General features: G+C 37.9%; 1 protein-coding gene across 1 annotated transcript; it reads left to right on the top strand.

The window, feature by feature from the left end:
* Window positions 1–224: 224 nt before the first annotated feature.
* On the top strand, window positions 225–17,926 carry LOC140957321 (E3 ubiquitin-protein ligase KEG). Its single transcript, XM_073414524.1, has 16 exons — window positions 225–1,189; window positions 2,862–3,224; window positions 3,335–3,565; window positions 3,816–3,941; window positions 4,034–4,367; window positions 4,557–4,714; window positions 6,768–6,925; window positions 7,059–7,180; window positions 7,350–7,484; window positions 12,840–12,964; window positions 13,094–13,198; window positions 13,278–13,514; window positions 14,880–15,213; window positions 15,315–15,503; window positions 15,630–15,935; window positions 16,290–17,926. The coding sequence occupies exons 1-16, from the start codon at window positions 411–413 to the stop codon at window positions 17,493–17,495; spliced, it is 4,908 nt and encodes a 1,635-aa protein (XP_073270625.1). The 5' UTR covers window positions 225–410; the 3' UTR covers window positions 17,496–17,926.
* Window positions 17,927–18,456: the final 530 nt, after the last annotated feature.

Here is an 18,456-nt window from a genome sequence, read left to right as displayed (position 1 = left end):
TTTTTATTGTGAATATCGGTAGGGTTGACCCGTATCACAGATAAAGATTCGTGAGACCGTCTCACAAGAGACCTACTCTATATTTACTTGTAATTGAGATCCCTAAAATGATTTTTAAAATAATAATTTATGTGACAAAATTGAAATATAATTATAATAAAACATATAATAATTAGTTTTGGAGAAAAACATGAATAATATTATTACAAGGTCTGATATTTGTCAGATGAGTAGAAATAAAAGTATTCAAAGCCCACGATCAAGCTTTCCCATTTCTCTTCTTCCCCGTCAGCTCGCCCACTTTCTCTCCCAGAAACCCTTTTCCATGGAATTCTGCCCTAATCCCACTCCACGATCGAAGTGAAATTTCGATTCCGACCGTTTAAAGTTGAATCTTGGCTCAATTCAGGATGAGGGAGCCGTGTTGTTCAGTGTGCCAGAACAAGTACGATGAGGAGGAGCGGTGCCCGCTTCTTCTCCAATGCGGTCATGGGTTCTGCCGCCAGTGCCTGTCCAAGATGTTCTCCGATTCCCTTGATTCTTCCCTCTCCTGTCCACGCTGTCGCCATGTGTCAGTTGTGGGCAACTCTGTTTCCGCTTTGAAAAAGAACTACGCCATCTTGTCTTGGATCCAGGATGGAGAGGATGACGATGAGGAAGATGATGAAGAAGGTGACGATGCTTATGAAACTGGCATTGACGAAAGTGTAGCTAATGGTGATGAAATTTGCTTTGGAAATAATACTATCAACAGGAGTTCTAATTGTAGTACTAGTAGTGGTGGCCATGGTGCTTACAGCAATGGTATTAGGCGAACGGAGAATGGGTTCAAAGGTGGGAGGATAGAGCTGGGGATGCATAAGGAGCTGAAGATGGTGCGGAGGATAGGAGAAGGTGGTAGTCAGAAATCGAGCTTGGGGACATGGACCGCGGTTGCTCTGGGGAGGGGGTGCAGGCATAGAGTGGTGGTGAAGAAGGTGGCCATAAGCAGCGAGACAGATGTGGTGTGGATGCAGGGGCAGCTGGAGGAGTTGAGGAGGAAATCCATGTGGTGCCAGAATGTTTGCACTTTCCATGGGGCTACTAGAATGGAAAACAACCTTTGTTTGGTGTTGGATAGGTGCCATGGATCTATCCTATCAGCAATGAAGCGGAATGGAGGGCGCCTCACTCTTGAGCAGATACTTAGGTTCTTTTTACTCCCTTATGCATTTACTATATCCACATTTGAATCACAACATTTTCAATAGATTGGTTGTTTGTTCGTGTACCTGGAACTTTGACGTGTTCTTGTTGGGACTTGAGATGGACGAAATTGGCGCTAGAATGTTATGAACCCTGCCCCTATGTACTTGTTGTACTTGTGTTTTTTTGTTCGTGATTGTGTATACGCATCTTAGTTGTGGCAGTTGCCATTTGTAAGTCAAGTAGGCATGCATTAGTTTCAAACGAAGACTGGTCTGCATGTGTTTTAGCCTCTTAAAAGGCAAACTCAAAAACTAAAAGGATATTCACTTTGCCAAAAAGTCGGCAAACATCGTATTCAAATGTAGATCGATGTGCATGTGTTTGAGCCTCTTTAAAAGGAAAACTCAGAAACTAAAAAGTGGTATTCAGTGTGCCAAAAAATCCTCTCGTCATGGTTCTTCAAGAAAATTATGGACTCTTCAAAGTTCAAATTGCCTGTTCCTTTTTGGTACTTACAGATTGATGCTCTCTTTTAGAAAATTCCGTGGATATAGCGGAAACCTAATAATTTTATTGTTGATAAGGGTGGGGTTTAAAATATCACTGATATCTTGCTAATATAATTAATTGGGGTATTCATCATCTTTATATCCTTGCTTCGTGTATGTGGTTTTGTATATAATAGTAATGTTAAGACGCGTTTAAAGTGGCTGTGATCTCTAAGCTGTTCATGATTTGCAAGGAATTGAGATTGGGGTATCTCACTTATACTGGTGTTTGCAATGCACCCTAAATGCTGGGTGTGCTACATTTCATCGCCATTGATGAATGGACATTAATACCCGAGTGGGTGTTCATTGGATCATGGTTCAATTATTGGTTTCTACGTGGACTATAAGATGATTTGGATTTTATCTTGTTGGTGTTTCCTTAAGTGATTGAATTCTACAGATGTGGAAAGGTTCCATATGAGTAGTTTTCTATCCTAGGTAGGATTCTAATCGTTCTACCTTATGTACGTGCCCCAAAATTATGTTAAATCTAACAAAAAATTCTAATATAAATTGAATACAAAAAATTACCCTTCTTTTTCACCCTATCTGCCATTGCCGCCTAGTTTTTGGAAATATTTGCCAATCTGGCTCTGCTCTGTCTCCAATTTTCCTTTGCAACCAGAAGTAAAGGAACAATTTAATTTGGCTTGAACAAAAACCATAATTATGGGGAGTTTTGCATCTAATGTGAAACGTGACCAATCCCTACTATCCAAAATGTTCTATAAAATCTGATTGATTTTTCTATGATTTTTGTCTGAAACAATTCTTCTGCAGTTTCTAGTTGACAAAATGTTTTAAACCTTGTGGCAATATCAAGCCACTAACACACTGAATATCACAATTCTGTGATCCAACAATAATTTACATCACTGCAGCCAAGACGTCCTGTTTTTTTGTTAATGCAAAATTGTCTACTGAATTTGAACGGAAATATTGTCGTGCACGTGATAAATGATTTGCTGCATCTAAGTTATACGCTACCCCAGTATTGTTGGCTGCTTGATGATTGCCTTTCTATGTTGATTGTGACTAACTTTATTGATTGGTAATTTATAAACTGGAAACAATGTTGCTTTACCGAGACTTTACTGTCTTCGTAATGCATCTTGAGTGTAGGTATGGGGCTGATATTGCTCGTGGGGTTGCTGAGCTTCATGCAGCTGGTGTTGTTTGTATGAATATTAAGCCATCCAACCTTCTCTTAAATGGAAACGGTCATGCTGTAGTTTCTGATTATGGCCTTCCAGCTATTTTAAAGAAGCTTGATTGTCGAAATGCTCGAAAAGAACTTGAATCTTCCAAGATTCATTCATGTATGGATTGCACAATGCTCTGCCCAAATTATACTGCACCCGAGGCATGGGAACCTGTGAAAAAGCCGCTCCATCTTTTTTGGAATGATTCTATTGGCATATCTGCGGAATCTGATGCATGGAGCTTTGGTTGTACATTGGTGGAAATGTGCACTGGATCAGTCCCGTATGTGTATTTGTTTTACTAATTGTTTTGGCATGGCTTTGTTATTTATATAGCCCAACCTCTTAAAATAGAAGAACTATTTCAAAGAAAGTTGTGTGACTTTTCTGCAGATGGACTGGTTTAAGTGCTGAAGAGATCTATCATTCTGTTGTCAAAGAACAACAACAACCTCCTCAATATACTAGTGTAGTGGGTGCTGGAATGCCTAGGGAATTGTGGAAGATGATTGGAGAATGCCTGCAGGTCAAGATATCCAGAAGACCAAAGTTTCATGCCATGTCAGCAATATTTCTTCGACTCTTGCGAGAGATTCCTCTGAGCCCACCTGCTAGCCCTGACAAGTAAGAATCTAAATTGGGTTTTATCTTTTATGATCAAGTCCAGAATCCTGATATACCGATATGGTCTAAAGTGCATGGCCCTTGTTTTTTGTTTGTTTATTGCAGAGTAACCTAGTTTATAGATGTTTTGGTAGTGTCACATTCCATAGCATTTACATGTTCAGTAGTTATTTTATAGACGCCAAATACATATAGTACCTGCACTTGTATTCTGAATTGGTATCTGTTTTATGCTCCGTACTTTATGTAGTGGCTTGCCAAGCTACTCTGAAATGAATGGGAATTGTCCCTCTCCATCAGTTCATCTGGAGGTTTCCCAAGTAAATTCCAATTTTTTACACAGACTTGTGTCTGAAGGCAGTTTCAATGGAGTTAGGTAAGGCCACACACTTTGACTTGTGTTGTGCTCTCTAGATGTTACTTTTTTCCTTTTTAAGATTTTCTTTTTGTTGCCTCTGTTTCATTCAGAGAGTTGTTAGTGAAGAGTGCTTCAGGAGATACTGGTTTACTATGCTCTCTGCTACAAGCACAAAATACAGATGGTCAAACTGCTCTCCACCTGGCTTGCAGAAGGGGCTGCGTCGAACTTGTTGAAGCTATTTTAGAACACAAAGACGTGAACGTGGATGTCCTTGACAAAGATGGTGATCCACCTCTTGTTTTTGCCCTGGCAGCTGGATCACCTGACTGTGTCCGCGCACTCATCAAACGCCATGCTAATGTCAGGTCCAGGTTAAGGGAAGGCCTTGGTCCATCAGTTGCTCATGTCTGTGCTTACCATGGCCAGCCAGATTGCATGAGAGTAAGTCTTGCTTAAGTCTCTATAGATGATCAAATATTGATAAATATAGACATATGAAGCAAGATACCGAAGACAACTTCATTTCCGTACACATCCAAACTTCACACGTAAAATCTTTATTTCTTCATGCTTATTCTTTACTTCAGTGTCTAGTTTATGTCACTTTGATTTGGTTTTGAATGGCAATAGGAGTTATTATTGGCTGGTGCGGATCCAAACGCAGTCGATGATGAAGGTGAATCTGTGCTTCACAGGGCTGTTACGAAAAAATTCACGGACTGTGCTCTGGTCATATTGGAATATGGTGGCTGTAAATCAATGAGTATACTGAACTCCAAGCATTTGACGTAAGTGTAATATATCCTGCGATCATGGAAGAAATATGCTTGTCTGCGTTTTTTCTTTGGGAAATAAAATGTAATTTTAGTTTTATTTTGAGGAAATAGAGTTGTTATAGGGGGGTGAGGGTGTTTGTTCATGGGGCTGTCCGAGCCTTCGGTGGGGGCGCGTCATCGCCAAAAAAAAGGAAATAGAGTTGTTATTATAGGTGTCGAACCATGTCAGAAATTGTTGGATAAATTTTTTTTTTAAATTTTTAACTAGTATCCTTTTGGCTAGAAAATAACTAATAAGATGATGTTTTTGGGAAATGACGAGGACTTTAGTTAAAAATTATTATTATCTTGTGAGATGTGAAAAGGAGGGAAAATGTGTTTGAAGAAAAAGAATAAAAATGAATTAAAGTGTTTGTTCGTATTTTGGGGGAAGCAAAACAGTTTCCATAAATGAACAAACAAGGCAGACATTTTTGGGTCAATCCAGGCCGTTTCAAGACAAGAAATTGAAGTTGGAGAAATGCTTTTCGTTGACATTCCGTGCTTTTTTTTGCTTCATTAAATAGCATATCCTTTTTATCATTCTACCTAAATAGCTATAGATAACAGCACAATAATCTAGGTTTTCGAAATAAAGGTAAGATCTAGTTAAACTGCTAATAACACAGAACTACTGAATCTTGTAGATTGCACATGCATCATATGGTCTTTATCATTATCATTATTTTTTAGAATTTCATCTTCTTTTATCACCTATTCTAAGTGAAATATACACGATGCTCATCATTTCTTTCATCTCCCTATTATTGCATTGCAATAATACATAGTTGTCAAAAACGCAGAAGCGCTCGCTTTTAGCGCAGAGCGCAGCGAAGCGCAATGCCTGAGCTTCAGTGAGCTTCAAAACGCACGACTTCCATGAAGCGTGTGCTTTTTTCAGTTTCGCGCTTCGGAGAAAAACAGCCTTGTTTAAAAAAAAATCGTGATAGAGGTGAAATTACCTTTTAAAGTGCAATTTATCTTCTATTTATCATAAAAAGAGCACAGGAAACTCCAACATCGCATTGCCTTTTCCCCATCGTCTCTGCCCTTATGGACATTCTAATTTGTTGCTGAAAATCAGAACGGGAGAGTTGATTTTGAATTACTGTTTCCTTGTTGGTACTCTTTTGTGCTTGATAGCGGGCAGGTGATCCTGCATTCTCAGTTCTCACCTGTTTCTCTGAATTTTGTGCGGTGGTAAGAGAGGTAAGAATTTGATGTGGAACATATCATGCGAGAAGCATATCTTAAATATTTTACGCATAAAAGGATTTAGACGATAGAATGCAGGTTGAAATATATATTTTTTACCAGAATGGTGTTGTAGGACCCCTTTCGAGAGCCAAGCATACTTTTGTTTTGTTGTTTCATACTCACAACTCTCAGTGTTCTCCACAGCCTATGAGGATCGGCTTCATTGTACTAGTAGTTATGTTGTCTTGTTGGTTCGGATGAGGTCAATTGGTCCATTATAGTCTTAAGTTGATAAAGATACCATTCTTCAGATTTCTGGTTGTGTTGTTTTGTTCCTTGCTCCAGTCGTGGTTGTACTAATGAAATGTTTCATGCCTATGAATGCTTGTCTAATCTCTTTATTTATTTATTGTTAAACTTATTGTCATGAGAAAATTATGTCCATAGTTTGAGTACACCCTCTACCTATCGCCCTATCTACATTTCCAAAGTGGAATATGCTGCAATTGTGGAAGTGGGAAAAGACATGGAAAGCACAACAAAACCTGTTCATTGATCTATTCCTATATTGATGCAACAGCATAACTCTATCAGGAATTACACTTTTTCATAAATACATGTTGCACATATAGTCTGAATTTGCTCCTCATTTACACTCTTTAGTTGGTAAATTGTCCAAGCATTTATGAAATAACTTTAAACTTGATTTTCCCTTGTCACAAATGTCTCTGTCTCTAAAAATGGGATTAGTGAAAGATATTGCAATGCTTCATTTGACGTATGAAACTTTTCTATTGTTTGCGCATGCTCTAAGACTCTTTATAAGCAGGCCGCTGCACTTGTGTGTAATGACATGGAACTCAACTGTTGTCAAAAGATGGGTGGAACTTGCATCTGTGGAAGAGATTGCTGAAGCAATAGATATCCAAAGCCCCGAGGGAACAGCTTTGTGCATGGCTGCTGCCTTGAAGAAAGGACATGAGTCTGGTATAATTCGGGTTATACTTTGCAAGACTTTTTATTTTATTTTTTCTTGGTGCTAATGATCAGGTTATGTTTTGTTATTCCGTCTATAATGTTTGTTGTACTATTAATATTCCTATCTCGAATAATCCTTCAGAGGGCAGAGAACTGGTGAGGATATTGCTGGCTGCCGGAGCAGATCCTATGGCTCAAGACATTCAACATGCACAAACTGCTCTGCATACTGCCGCTATGGCTAACGACGTGGAACTAGTCAGGGTATGCTGAATTAGTATCGAGGATCTGAATGATTTTTTCTTGTTGTTTGGACTCCAGTTCATTAATATAATAATATTCTAGAGCAGTGTCTGAATTAAAATGATAACTTAAGCTCATTTCATGAAATGTTGTCTGACATAATAATTTGTTCCCAAATTTTCTTTTATAGATAATATTAGAAGCCGGTGTCGACGTTAACATCAGGAGTGTGCAGAATGCGATACCACTTCATGTGGCCTTGGCCAGAGGTGCAAATCCTTGTGTTGAATTGCTACTATCTGCTGGAGCAGATTATAATATGCAGGTTTGTTGTTTTTAGTCAGGTCTTTCCCCAGAAAATCTGCATACTAGAAAAGGCATTTCAATACACATAAAACTAATGTGATGACAGTTAGAAAAATCTTTATATTATATTGTTCCCCCATGGATGAAAACCCTCAAATTTTCCACCTCTTTTACTTTTTCAACGGCGCCCAAACATAATGGAACGTACAATCCACATGGAAAGTTTTTAGAGCTTGCAGTTCAATTATTACCTTTTAGATACAGCTATTAACTTATTAATATTGACTTTTATGGAATGTATATTTTTTTGGGGGGATAACACATTAAACCGACCTTATTGTTTCCACCAATTCCCGTTTCCGTCCCTAAAATTTCCGATATGCCGATATAGTCCCTCATGTTTTTTTTTAAATTTTGCCCGATTGGGTCCTCATCGTTAACTAAGTCATTAAACTCCCAAATTAAAATTAATCCCCAACAGAAACAATACAAACACACTCGATTTTCAGAAAAATAGAAAAGCTTAGACTTTATCTGTTGCTGTGTCACCGAGGAGCTTTTTGCATCGAATGGTGGACGGTGGGCTCGATTTGGGCGACAAAGGTTTTGATTTTGGGTGAGGAGGCGACGGGCCTTTCAATTTGGGGAGGAAAATTAAGGGTTTGTTTTTAATTGGGGAATGGAGTGTTTTAAATTATGGATGATTTTTTGGAGACTGCTGTCAACCGCGCTTGGTTAACGGTGTGGACCAAAACGGCTGATTAACCCTGATAGCGGCAGTGCTGAGTGCGATGCCAACGTATTTCATGTCTCTATTTAAAGTACCATTAGGTGTGGCAAATGGTATGGAAAAGATTATGAGGGATTTTTTGTGGGATGGAGCCGATGGAGAGGTGCATTGCCATTTGGTTGCTTGAGATCAAGTTTGCAAACCAAAAGATTGGGTGGTTGGGAGTGGAGAATATTTGCTTGAGGAATAAGGCACTTTTAGGGAAATGGTGATGGTGATGTTATGTGGAGAGGAAACCTTTGTGGAAAAAAGTTATTAAGAGTATTTATGGATTGCAAGATAATGGTTGGGACATGGGGTTGGCAAGGAATAGGACTTTTAGAAATATCTAGAAATTTATCTCTCGATCTTACCCGGCTTTTCATCTTTTAGTTAGGGCGGTGTTCAAAGGGGGGAATATCGTTCGTTTTTGGGAGGATACTTGGTGGGGGACTTCGTCGTTCAAATGTCATTTTTTATCTCTTTTCCAGATCTCCTTGAGTCATAACAAACCTATTAGCAGTGGACCTTTCGATTAATTCACCTATGCCTAGGATATGTGCTTCAGAAGGGCTTTGAATGAGGTTGAAATTGATGAGTTGAGTATTTTGTTAGGGGTTTTAGAAACTGTTCATTTGGAGTTGGGTAAGGCGGATTTTAGGGTTTGTGTTGGGATCTATCCGGTGGATAATCATTGAGCTACAATAGCTCGGTTCTTGAAATAGTGAACATCGATGAATTAAATCGAGTTTGGTTTGTAAACCATGTGGAAGACACTCGAAATAATCCTTTGTAGAAATCGATTAAATATTTTGTAAAACATTTAAAATATATGCAAGTTGAATGAATAAAAACATTTTGGTTGAAGTATTTTATCAAACACTTGATGTGCAATATTTTGATATTTGAAGAACACATAAAATGCTTCAATAATGCATATTTAAAACAATGAAAATGTAAGTAAATGCAATAAACAAATAGATACCAACTTTTTTATGGATGTTCAGAGATTAAAAACATCTACGTAACCTTCTTCTTCCCCTTGAGAAGGATTGACTAGAAGACTTTGATTGATACAACTCTTTGTACAAACCCGATCTAGAAGGGCAACACCCAACTAGAACTCTTAGCATTTAAGATTGCAGGCAGCACCTCACGATCAACATATTGTTACATCTCATATGTAAAAACTACACACACGTTGTTTAACGTCTTTGTATAAAGACTCACTCATCAAATCTTTGAAGTTCAACTCTCTTGTATATGTGTGAGTGATTGTGTGTGAGAAATTTATCTTTTGCAGTGTACATCTCAAATGTATCCTCAAACAAGAGCTTGTGCTCTCAACTAGCAGATTTCTTCATGCTAACTATCCATGCTTTAAATCCCTTTCCAAAGCCTTTGTTTGATCTTCAAGATGTTGTATTTATAGGCCCCAACAATGATATATACGTTAGACACAAGAATATGACCTTTTGGAATGTTTCTGTACTGTTGCTGAAATTGCAACTGTCAAATTCGTCTTGCTGGACATTTTCCCGAGCCCAAACTGGTCGGTCATTCAGTTTTGCTCCTCGTCAACTGGTTCAGTTTTGCCCAACTGGTAAACTGAACCAGCTCTACTGAACTTGTTCAACTGAAACTGTTCAACTGAACCTGGTCAACTGCTCAACTGTACCAAACTGATGATGTATTCAGCCTGCGCAGAACCAGTAGCTTCGTCATCATTTATCAACATCTTAAACTCCGATTCAGACTTTGACTTGTGAATATGATTTGTATAGCATCGTCTTAGCTTCGTAACGCATACTGAATCGTTTCATTTGGATAACCGAGCTGATCAGGTTGACCAAAATACCGCAATTGCTCATGCCCAACTGATTGCTGTTTTCGTGAAAGCAGTTTCGTATTTCAACTTTCAGTTTGGCCTATATAACATTTGATTTAGCCCAACTGACGTGAAATAAGACTTGTCCCAAATTGAGTTTTCTATTCAGTCGTCTTAGCGGCTGGTCATTTGGATTTCCGAGCTGTGAGATATCATCAAAATACCGAAGCTTGCCAGATTTTTCAGTTTAGCTAAATTCGAGTTTCAACTTCCATATTGAGTTTACAACTTCACACTTGAGTAAACATGTTAAAAACACAATAACAAATTTTGTTATCATCAAAATCAAGATTGTTAGATTTTCTAAACCCGACAATCTCCCGTTTTTTTTATTATCACAAAACTTGGATAAACAATGATTTCAACTAACATATTTCTCCCCTTTTTCGTGTGAATCAAAAAGTCATATTTTCAAAACAAGTTAAGCACAAAAATTTTCTCTCCCTCAATATTTAAAACGATTTCTCCTCCTATATCTCTGAAATTTTGAAATTTATAATAGAAGAGGAATAACTAACCAATTTTCTCCATAGCTCATTTCCTGCAGTAGCACTTATGGTCTGAATTGAATGAATAAGCTGCTTTTCCCACAAATTTTATACCAATGCAATTCTTTACGAGTCTAGTTTGCAATGCAAAAAGCGGTTTGTCATTTGGACACACGAGCAAAGATTGATGTCTTTTTTCTCAAAGTTGCTGCAAGCTACCAGAAAATTGAAACTTTGCATATATGTGTTAGAAAAATATGAAAAACGAATCTGAATTGGTGTACACTTTGTCGTAACAAAGAGGAGAATCAAGATCACCTACTTTTACATTGTTCGTTCATGAGTGGAATTTGGAACAAATATCGCAGGAATTGGGTATGGAGTGAATATTTCCAAGTGCAGCGAATGATGTTTCTTTTGGACCCGGGATTACCTAACGGATGGAAATGTCGGACCTTTTGGAATGTGGTAGTTCATTGTTTATTTTGGTCAATCTAGTTGGAGGAGAACAGAAGAATTTTCAACGATATCGCAGAGTCTACAGAGGTGGTTTGGGAAAAGATCAGATCTAGGGTTGCTAGTTGGACGAGAAAGCTGCATAGTTTAATCATTTATCTGTCTCAGATCTAGTCTGGGATTGGAAATTTTTATGTTATCGACGATAATGTAGTCTTTCCTGTATTGTGCTTTTGAGGATATCTTGTCCACCTCCCTGTACTCTGTTTTACTATTTTAATATAATTTCGTTTCATATAAAAAAATAAATATTGGCACATAAGAAATTTGAGGGATGAAAACGGGAATTAGTGGAAACAACAGTTTAATGTATTATCCTTTTTTGTGGATAAACTCTAAACTTCTATTCCATTCAGTACAAATTCCTTGAATAAAACATAGGAAGTATTAATTTTTTTTTTATCAAAATCATATTTAAATGTCCAAAGGTCTAACTTAAGGGCACTACTCAAGCATCACTTCAGTTACTTCGAATGTAACCAATTCTCAACAAACTTTTAAAGTCTCTAGAATCACTCAATTTACAATTTAAACACAAAGGAGAATCTCTCGGATCAATCATATCTTGTCTCAAAACAATTTGTTCTTCAATTGTTTGGGAGCTTGTTGAGCTCTGGCTTATCTTAAACGATTGACAGCAAAACTGTAGTGTTGGAAGGCTTATGTGTGAAAAGCAACTGATCAGTCTCTGAAGCTTCAAAACAGCTCGTATTTATGTCCTTCAACAAACAATTGTCAAATTTGTTGTATAGGAAAACAATTATCTATTTCCAAAATTTTGGTTAGGAATCACGAGATTGATTGATCTGAATTCTGAAAATCTTAATATCTTGATTACACTTTTTAATCGAAATCAACTTCCTGCGTGTTTTATCCTTTGACCTGTATTTAGCAGATCATCCTCTTGACCTTTTTTTTAATCTCTTTGCTGGTTTGTAGCTCTTAGAAATCATTCGTATAGTCTTGTAATCTTGTGGACAGGTTTTATATCAACCCAAAACACCACCACAAAAAATCCTAGAAGCTATTATTTGGAATCCAACATTTCATGATATTGAATTAAGAGAGTGAAAAATATACAAATTACAAAGGAAAAAAACATGCACTATTGAAGTGCTGTACAACTTTTAGTCATGAGCAAAAAGTATAATTATATTTTAGGTGCATTGGTTACATAGTCTTAACAACAAGAATGAAAGTTTTATCAATGGTGTGCTAATTTGACAATAAAATTACAACCTTTTTGTATAGCGTGAGAGAAAATGAGAGCATGTGTAATCAAATGACATTTTTTCTCCTTAAAAAATGCCTTTTAACCATGGAAAAATATTATGATACGTCGTGGAATAGCAAAGTTGTGCACTTAATATCAAAATATTGTTGATATGTTTGGTAAGATTGATTGATGTCCTATAGAGAATTGGTGAAAATATTTAGAACTACTTGTTGGGTATTTACTGAAGAGACTTTGACTGATGCACAACAAAGTGATGATAGCATTGATAATCCTGGATTTTTTTCCATAGGGGGTTGCAGTTTGCACATTGTTTAAGTTGAGCATTTGTGAGAATTGATCTTGCCACTGCTTTTCTTGCTAATTATTATTTTGCAGGATTTCTTATCAAAGCATATCCAAAATTTGTGTTCTCTCTTTATCGACAAATATATCTTCTGCAGTTAATTCATATGCTCTCTCCATTTCAATTAATTCAGGATGATGATGGTGACAATGCCTTTCATATAGCAGCTGATACAGCAAAGATGATACGTGAAAATTTAAACTGGGTCATTGTTATGCTTAGATATCCGGATGCAGCAGTTAATGTTAGGAACCACAGGCTAGTATCAGAACCTTAATTTTTCTTTGACTACTGATACTATCAACACCACTTGAAATGCTACAGATGGTTTCTTTTCTTCATAAAATCATGCTTTTCATTTTATTTGAAGTTTGTGTTGAATTGCAGTGGTAAGACTTTGTGTGACTTCTTGGACTATCTGCCTCGGGAATGGATATCCGAAGATTTAATGGAGGCACTGGCAGAGAAAGGGGTCTATTTATCCCCGACGATGTGCGTAAAAAAATCATTTTGCAGTGTATGATCTGATTAATTGCATCCACGGTCTTTGATGTCATCAAACATTGTGTAGATATCAAGTTGGTGACTGGGTGAAATACAGAAGAAGCATTAATGCACCAACTTATGGGTGGCAAGGTGCAACACATAAAAGTGTTGGTTTTGTCCAAGCTGTCCGTGGTAATGATCTCAATGTATCATTTTGTTCTTGTTCTGGGGAAGGTCGAGCACTGATAAATGAAGTCATAAAAGTGATTCCGTTGGACAGAGGGCAACATGTGCAACTTAAAGCTGATGTCAAAGAGCCAAGGTATGGTTTCTCTATGATGAAACAAAGACATTTTCCTCTGGGAATAAGCTTTTACATTAAATCTATCTTACCTTTTTTCATCAACTATTTCTTTGTCCATAGTGCCAACTGCCAAGTTACAATCTTTGTTCATTTTACATGGCTCATGACCTCATAGAAAGAATTTTTAATGCATGTGCACATCCATACTTCTTCAAGTGATTTAGCTTTCAAATATGGGGATTTAGACTCTCATAGTTTTTTACCATGTTTTCTGGGCTGTGTGCTTGTCATCTATGTAATTTCCAATCTTCAGTGGGAGATATAGCACAGCCATATAATTCTTTTCATTTGTAATTGTGGATGTCTGAGCCTTTGTAAGAACTTTCAATTTCTGAAAATAGAAGACTTTACAAGAATAGAGACAGAACAACAGATGGGAAACAATTGAAAAAGGAGGTTTGTAATGCATCAGTAATCAGCTAGTACAAGTCTCCTCTATTGAATGAAAAAGTTGTCAAATCATCAAGCATGAGAATGTGTCTCCTATTGCTTTTGGGGGGAAGTGTATATCTCTAAAAAGTAGATGGTTTCATTTCCAAAACCACATAAATGTTGGCGCATGATTACAGATAAATGGAGAAATTCGACTCCGAATTGGTCTAAATTGAGCATTTTGATATGCCAATGGTGATCCAAGCATAGCTTTGGTAGGTATGGCGAGAGATCATTGAAGTAACGTGGTTTTGGACCTTAAAGAATATCTAGGCCACTCATGGAATACCTATGAGGAACTTTTCACTGTTTCAAAGGTGTTTGAATTGTCTGGATGCTGTTACCTCAGTTTAGGTGGAAATAAACTCCTTCGCCTCTCTACCTTAACAGAGCAAAAATGGTTAAATGGGATTTTATGAATTTAGTGCGTAAATTCAGCATATTGTTTGACGATAGCTTTGGATTTTCCCTTATGTTTCTGATAATTGATAACTTTGCTAATGTCTTGGTGAAATTGGCGAATTGAGACAGGAAGTTGGACATATTTGTGGGAGAAGTTCCTCTTTTGGGTATTAAGAGTCTTGTATAATTGGATAGTGTCGGTCTTCAATTTTTAAGTTGGATTTTTTGGATGGTGTTCTTAGGTTTTTTGAGAGAGGCTTTTACCTGATATTTTTCTCATGTACATTTGTCTCTTTTCATTTTATTTACTAGCTGGTCTTGATCAAACCCCCAAGCCCGGAAATAGTGAGGTTGTTGGTGGAATATTCCAACTCTCTATGTCATCTTTGTTATAACATGTGGATGATGTCTTTTAAAAGATGTAGCAAAATCCTGGTCGATATAATCAGTATCCAACCCCATGCAGTAATTTACCTTGTGCTAATGCAGATTTGGATGGCGTGAACAATCACGCAACAGCATCGGAACAGTCCTGTGTGTTGATGATGATGGAATCTTGCGTGTCGGTTTTCCTGGAGCATCTAGAGGATGGAAAGCTGATCCTGCAGAAATGGAAAGAGTGGAAGAATTCAAAGTTGGAGACTGGGTTCGCATACGCCCCACGCTGACTGCTGCTAAACATGGGTTAGGATCTGTTACTCCAGGGAGCATTGGTGTAGTTTATGGTATTCGACCAGATAAAAGTCTATTTTTGTACCTAAACTATCTTACTTCTCCTTGGCATTGTGAACCAGAAGAGGTTGAACATGTCGAGCCTTTCAGGGTGAGGTCACTAAATTGGTATTTTGCGGATTTGGTTCCTTGATTGTTATGTTATTTTTTCCCTCACTTTTTAGGCTTCCACATTTCTCTGTTGTTTCTCAGATTGGTGATCGGGTTTGTGTTAAGCGTTCTGTTGCGGAGCCTAGATATGCCTGGGGTGGAGAAACGCATCATAGTGTTGGAAAAATTTGCGAGATAGAGAATGATGGCCTATTGGGGATTGAAATTCCCAACCTGCCCATTCCATGGCAGGCTGATCCTTCTGACATGGAAAAGGTGGAGGATTTCAAGGTAATATCTGTATCGGGTAGTTAATGCCTGGATTTAAAATATCAATGCTCTCAGTTACTGTCTTCACGGTCCAATTTATTAATTATAGACTAACTTCACTGTCCAATGATTGTTTAATTTGTGCAGGTTGAGGACTGGGTTAGAATAAAGGCTTCTGTCTCCTCCCCAAAATATGGGTGGGCAGATGTCACAAGGAATAGTATCGGTAGAGTCCATAGTTTGGAGGAGGATGGTGATATGGGAATTGCCTTTTGCTTCCGGAACAAACTTTTTTCCTGTTCGGTGACAGATGTGGAGAAGCTTCCTCCGTTTGAATTAGGGCAAGAAATTCACATCATCCCCTCTGTCACTCAGCCTCGGCTTGGATGGTCAAACGAAACATCGGCCACTGTTGGGAAAATTGTGAGGATCGACATGGATGGCACGTTGAATGTAAGCTTTATATTCTAATGTATCTATTTACACTGGGTTGAGCCTAGGGGACCCCGTTGCTCTAAAGCTGATACTCTGCTGAATTAGTGGATTGTTCATTTATAAAGTCCATTTTTTATATCCCTTGAAGCTAAAAGAAAATTTTGATGTTCTCAATGACTGGAAAGGAAAACGGTGTTGTTTCTTTCATTCTCGTTCTGTTACTACTGATTTAAAATCTGGCTGCCTTTGAGCAATAGTATCCTACTTTTAATTTTTTTGAGAGGCTCTAGCCGAAGATTATAATGTTATTTGTGTGTGGTTCAAAGTTTTCACCATATGATAGAGTGTGACATTGAACTACCTTTTTCATAGGCCAAAGTTTCTGGAAGACGCAGTTTGTGGAAAGTTTCTCCTGGTGATGCAGAAAGGCTTCCAGGATTTGAAGTAGGTGATTGGGTGCGTTCAAAACCAAGCCTGGGTGCTAGACCAAGCTATGACTGGAACAGCATAGGAAAAGAAAGTTTAGCTATTGTGCATAGCGTACAGGATAATGGTTATCTAGAACTAGCTTGTTGTTTTCGCAAGGGAAGGCTTTTCACTCATTATAGTGATGTTGAAAAAGTTCCTGGGTTGAGAGTTGGTCAACATGTCAGTTTTCGGACTGGACTCGTTGAGCCACGATGGGGCTGGAGAGGTGCTCGGCCTGATTCTCGAGGTGCTATTACCCATGTCAATGCCGATGGTGAGGTTAGAGTTGCATTCAGTGGTTTACAAGAGTTGTGGAGAGGGGATCCTTCAGATTTAGAAATAGAGAAAATTTACGAAGTGGGCGAGTGGGTCAAATTGAGAGATTATGGAACTAGTTGGAAATCTATTTTGCCTGGTAGCATTGGTGTTGTACAAGGTATTGGGTATGAAAAAGATAAAAGCATAGTTGTTGGATTCTGTGGAGAGCAAGAACTATGGGTGGGGAATCCATCCGATCTTGATAGAGTTAATAAACTTGCAGTTGGGCAGCGAGTCAAAGTTGCTAACACGGTTAAGCAACCAAGGTTTGGATGGTCAGGACACAGCCATGCAAGTGTAGGGACTATATCAGCCATTGATGTGGATGGAAAGCTTAGAATATACACACCTGCCGGCTCCAAAGCTTGGATGCTGGATCCTTCAGAAGTAGAAATTGTGGAGGAACGTGAACTTCGTGTCAAAGACTGGGTTAGGGTCAAACCAAATGTTTCGAGTCCTACTCATCAGTGGGGGGACGTATGCCATTCAAGTATTGGAGTGGTGCACCGTTTAGAAGATGATGATATTTGGGTAGCATTCTGCTTTATGGATAGGCTATGGCTCTGTAAATCGTGGGAGATGTATAGGGTAAGACCATTTGAAGTGGGAGATAAGGTGAGGATTAAAGACGGATTGGTGACCCCCCGTTGGGATTGGGGTATGGAGACTCCTTCGAGTAAAGGCACGGTCGTTGGAGTGGATGCTAATGGTAAGTTGAGGATTAAGTTTCAGTGGCGTGAAGGTAAGCCATGGACTGGAGATCCTGCTGACATCGTTCTTGAAGAAAGCTAGCCTGGGCCGAACCAGCGTTGCGAGTATACATTTTCGAGCATTGCTTTCGCTCTTCAGGTTTTCGACTCTTTCCAAGGGAAAAGTGGCCACTCAACAGCTGGTATAAGATGAACAAACTTTCGCGAGTTGATTCCCATAAACATTGTGAATGAAACGGTAGAGTAACTAAGCACAGGGATGGCTGCTTGAGAAAGGAGTGGGAAAGCAATAACATGGCTCGGCTCTGTATTGTAATATATTGTTCTGAGTAAATATGGATATGATAATATTATGAAAAATGGCAAAATTCAGTTGTAGTTTTAATGTTTTTATTTTGGTCTGTGTTGTGTGGTATCAGCCTCGTCTTGTTAATTGTTAATTGGGTTGAAATAAAAATATATCCTCTGTTTAAAAACTGGTTTGGGTTGGTAGAGTTCTTTTTATCATATTTATTTTATTATTTTTTTTCAAATATATAAAAAAAAAAAAATTATGTAGAAAATATTTGAAATTCTGAAAGTTAATTATTTTAAATAATTGATAAATTTTATTTGTATGCACATATGAACGATTGGATTGCAATTACGAAATTATTAAACCATATATTATTTTTTAAAATAGATATCCAACCATAATTTTCCGGATATGGAAATACATTTAATTGTTAAACCGTATCAAATGACTTCAAAAAATGTCCGAAAAACTAAATGGATGAGCCCCTCATGATGGAACTTGAGTCTCGTTCATCCACTGCTTCTATGTCAGATCCGTCCACCTTGAGACGTGTCCGAGGTGTTCAAGATAAAAACAAGAACGTGAACGATCATATCGCTCAATATATAAATACGAGTAAACAAATTTATATGAATAGGCATGAAATCATGAGCCGATAATCAAGGATTGATACTAGAATCTAAATATATATAACAAGTCGCTCGTAAGAAGTATTGTTGTGCGCTATATATAATTATTTCACTATTCA

The sequence above is a fragment of the Primulina huaijiensis genome, chromosome 14, assembly GCF_012295235.1.
Source record: "Primulina huaijiensis isolate GDHJ02 chromosome 14, ASM1229523v2, whole genome shotgun sequence".
In the NCBI taxonomy this organism is placed as follows: Eukaryota; Viridiplantae; Streptophyta; class Magnoliopsida; order Lamiales; family Gesneriaceae; genus Primulina; species Primulina huaijiensis.
This window is presented reverse-complemented; position numbering and strand designations above follow the sequence as displayed.